Below are 3,961 nucleotides of genomic sequence, written 5' to 3'. Positions count from 1 at the left end.
ACTCCCCCACCCACCCCCTCCCCTTACACACACATTTCTTCTTTTAAAAGAATGAAAACCTAAAATAATAATGTGGAACGTACACTGATTTTCATACGCCAAACATATGATAAAAGTTAAGCGATCCAAAATACGTGTTAGAGCTTAAGAGCTTATACCTATCCATACGCACTGGGGATCATTTTGTACCCCCGAGGTTGTATTCTTCACATTTTAGAATACTTTTAGTGCGAAGATCTCTTCGAAACTTTCAGTGTTTCTCAAAAAATCATTTTGACAGACTGCTATGCATAGCGTACGGTTCCGAATACCGAGTAAATTTCCTCTTTTTAAAGTGGTGGCACAGAGTTCTCCTCGACGTATGGATACAATAGTAAAACACGACGTACGGATAGGGTTAGATCACCCAAGAGTATTGACAGGGACGTTAAGCCGATAAACCCATTTTAAAAATATTTTTTTCCCTATCTTCCCTCGTGCGTCAGTTTGGCCCGTGTGTCATCATTTCGTCTTAGAATAAACAAGGGAAGCCAACTGATAGGTTCTGATTTGCGCTTCTTCAAACGCGCCCCAGAAAACACGCCTCGTCTCCTGGTCTCCCGACTCTTACATTCACCCACTCTGAAGTTTATTTCTAACGATTTTATATTATCTGCTTTCATAAAATGCTTTTCAGAAAAACCTTTAAAAGAAAATATGAAAAAAACAACCAACAAACAAAAAAACAAACAAACAACAAAAATCAAAACCCAAAACGAAAAACAGACAACCTGTTAACGTCTCAAACAAGCTGTAGCTGTGTATACCTTCAAGACACTTTCCCACCTTATTCATCAAAATATGGGTCCAGCACTTAGGCAGAAATGTATGCCGTGTTTTTAACTATCAGATGAAATCTATTAATCGATTTGTCAAAAACGGGATGTACTGTCATTTAAAACAAACGTCCAGGAGTCTCTCGTTGCCAAGAGGTTAAGGTATTCGCCTCTTATTCAATCGGTCTCGCGTTCGAATCCGGATAGCGACGGAAAATTTTCTTCTCTAAAATATGTTCTCCTCTCACATCCTTTCCTTCTCTCTAACAATGTTCTGTCGTCTTCTTTTGTCTCCACTTTCTGCCCCCACCCCCTCATCTCCTTTGCCCCCTCCTCTGGGCTCCTGACTCTTTCTGCAGCCTTTCTACTGCTACTCCTTGGCTCCTTCTTACTGCTGTCTTTTAGCCGCACCTCTGGTCTTCTGGTTGGAAAGATATACACCTAGCCTTCTCGGACAAGATAAAACAATCTCTGAGGTCCTGTGTGCAGGTTCCACACGTTAAAGATCCCTTTGAAGTCCAAAATCGATAAGAGTGGGCCGAGTACAACAAGAAAAACAAAAAACAACAAAGTAAAAGCAACCCTCACTCATCCATCCGTATCCTCCCCTCCCCAGGGCGTGGTGGCTGGCGTGTTCACCTACAACTCCGAGCTGTTCCCCTCCCAGCAGAGGCGGCTCAACGTCATGTCCGGCATCCTGGCCTGGGCTCTGTCCGCCATGCTCATCTCCCCTGTGGCCTACCTGTGTCGACGCTTCTCCTGGCGTACCACGCAGATGGTCTACTCCACCGTGTCGGTCAACGCCATACTTCAGATCTGGTTTGTCTCTCACCTAATGTATTAATGATAATAAGAATAATACATGTGTTAATACTAATAATATTAATAATAATAATAAAAATAATAATTATAATAATAATGATAATAATAATAAATGAATAAATAGTATAGCGCAGACCCCTGCTCTCTACAGCAAGCTCTATGCTCTTTACACTATATTATATTAGTACCCCAGCAGACCGTAGAACACTCAGAAACATTCTCAGCTTCCCGGGAAGCATACAGTGCAAGCAGCTGATAAAGCGCTCAAACACTAACAAACTCTTATGGCATCGTCCAAGACAATCTCCTGTCCAAGACCAATCACCTGTACAAACGACAATTTCCACTTCTCGATCTGCGTTTAAAAAAATAATATTACGACACCGCCCAAATCTGTCTAAGACAACACCTTTTCTCCTCAACAATGGGTGGCCGTCTTGCACAATTTCCTCTGTACAGTTCTTGTTTTTTGGCTCGTCTGCCACCCACAACGCCTGTGAAGACAGAGTCGATGGAATTTGTTCAGGACCACTGGTCAACCCATGGTCAACCACTGGTCAACCACTGATCAACTGAGCCGTGTCCTTGTGTAACGACATTGGCAGACTGGCAGTTATTCACTTGGCCACTCCCAGCTTTTTGTCACGACCGACAGCTGAGCACACGAGGTGCAAAAGACCATTAGACTCTTACAGGCTTGTTAGCAGCATGAGGTGTTCAATGAGTCTCGCTCGGTTTACCCTCAAAGAAAGTTCACTAAAAGTCCAGTTTTTTAAAGGTAAAAGTAAGAGTTCTACGTCTCTTGCAACACAAATAAGTCATGTAAGCCACTGACTTTCATTAATGGTGTTACCAGAGAGTGCATACAAAAAGAAGAAGGAGGAGGGATAAAGATGATAGATGTTTGATAGGAAAGAAGGAGCAAACAACAGCAAAGCACCCGCCAACCACTCACGCACAAAGCTCGTACAAATCCTACTGTAAGTTTTCTTAAAAAAAAAAAAAGAGATTCTCGTAAAGGGACTATGAACTATATTATAGTAGAGTTTTCACTGCGTTTCGTAACTACCCTCACTTTATATAAGAACTGGTTTGGGTCGAAGAACCTGTTTGACATAGATCTTTCATAACAACTTGGTTTGGAATTCGGTTGGAAATCAGAAATCGAGATTCTACTTTTCTTGTAGGCGTTTAGATTGAGAGATGTTAGCTCTGTGTGTCAACACATAGTGGGGTGGGTGGTTGGCGGGTGCTCAGATATGGTCTGCTCCTTTCTTATCAAACATCTATAGTCTTCATTTCTCCTCCTCCTTTTTCGTATGTTATTCTCTTGTAACACCTCTACTCTCCAGTAGGCTACTTGTATGAACGATTTGTGTTGTGATTGCTGTAAAACGTTTACTAAAATTAAACTGAAACTCTCAAGAAACACCAATAATCTTCAGCACTCTTGGGATCTATTTGAGCTGCTAGTGCCGTAAAGATCTGACTAAAACTAAACTATACTAAACTAAACTAACCTAAACGTTCCAGCAATGCTTCTAATCTTCGGCACGGTCCTTATAGTTATACTGACTTATTTTTGATGCAAGTGCCGTAAAGATCTGACTAAAACTAAACTAAACGAAACGAAACGAAACGAAACTTTCGAATAATGCTTCGAATCTTTGCTACGGTTCTTATACCAGTAGTTATAATGACCTGTTTGTGTTGCAAGTGCCGTAAAACTTTCACTAAGACGAAGTTACTGAGAATAAACTAAACGAAGCTACTACACCAAAGCTTCTCTGCTAGTAGAGAATCTTTGACCAACTGCTCACACAAACTGTCACGAGGTGGGGATTACTGCATGACGTGTATAGTTCTCAGTCACGGGTCATTGGAAACCAGTGGGACAAGTTCTGAGTTCCACCCACCCAGCCCTGGGTGTGAAGGGGGTGAGGCGGGGGTGGGTAGGGGGCGGGGGTAGGTCGGGTGTGGGTAGGTGTATGGGCGTGGGTGTGGGGAGTGGGTAGGGGTGGGGAGGGGTTGAGGTGGGGGTATGATCGGCCGGACAACAGCGTGGGAACTGAGTCAATACCAACCTCCTTGGCCAACGTTGTCCTTGGTCAATACTTTCAAAGACGCCCTCTTGTGGGGAGGGTTCTTATCCAGTATCTCGGTCCTTTGACTGGGATGTACTATTCCTCTCAGCCCTGGTCGGTTATGTCAGGCATGATCGTGAGCCTACCTCCTGAATGGTCTAAATTGTACCGATAGGGGCATAAAAACAGCTACATTAAAAACCCCAAAACAAAACATGAGAACCCCCCCCCAAACCCCCC

General features: G+C 43.1%; 1 protein-coding gene across 1 annotated transcript in view; it reads left to right on the top strand.

Moving 5' to 3' along the window:
- LOC101849247 (solute carrier family 22 member 16) overlaps positions 1 to 3,961 on the top strand; it is a gene marked incomplete at its 5' end in the record, with an annotated part of 14,706 nt that overhangs the window by 1,517 nt on the left and 9,228 nt on the right. The window contains 1 exon segment of the mRNA XM_013088583.2: positions 1,432 to 1,634. Coding sequence (XP_012944037.1) covers positions 1,432 to 1,634 — 203 coding nt within the window.

Source organism: Aplysia californica, unplaced genomic scaffold, assembly GCF_000002075.1.
Source record: "Aplysia californica isolate F4 #8 unplaced genomic scaffold, AplCal3.0 scaffold00768, whole genome shotgun sequence".
Taxonomy (NCBI): domain Eukaryota; kingdom Metazoa; phylum Mollusca; class Gastropoda; order Aplysiida; family Aplysiidae; genus Aplysia; species Aplysia californica.
The sequence above is the reverse complement of the archived record's forward strand: the minus strand, read 5'-3'. Positions and strand labels throughout refer to the sequence as shown.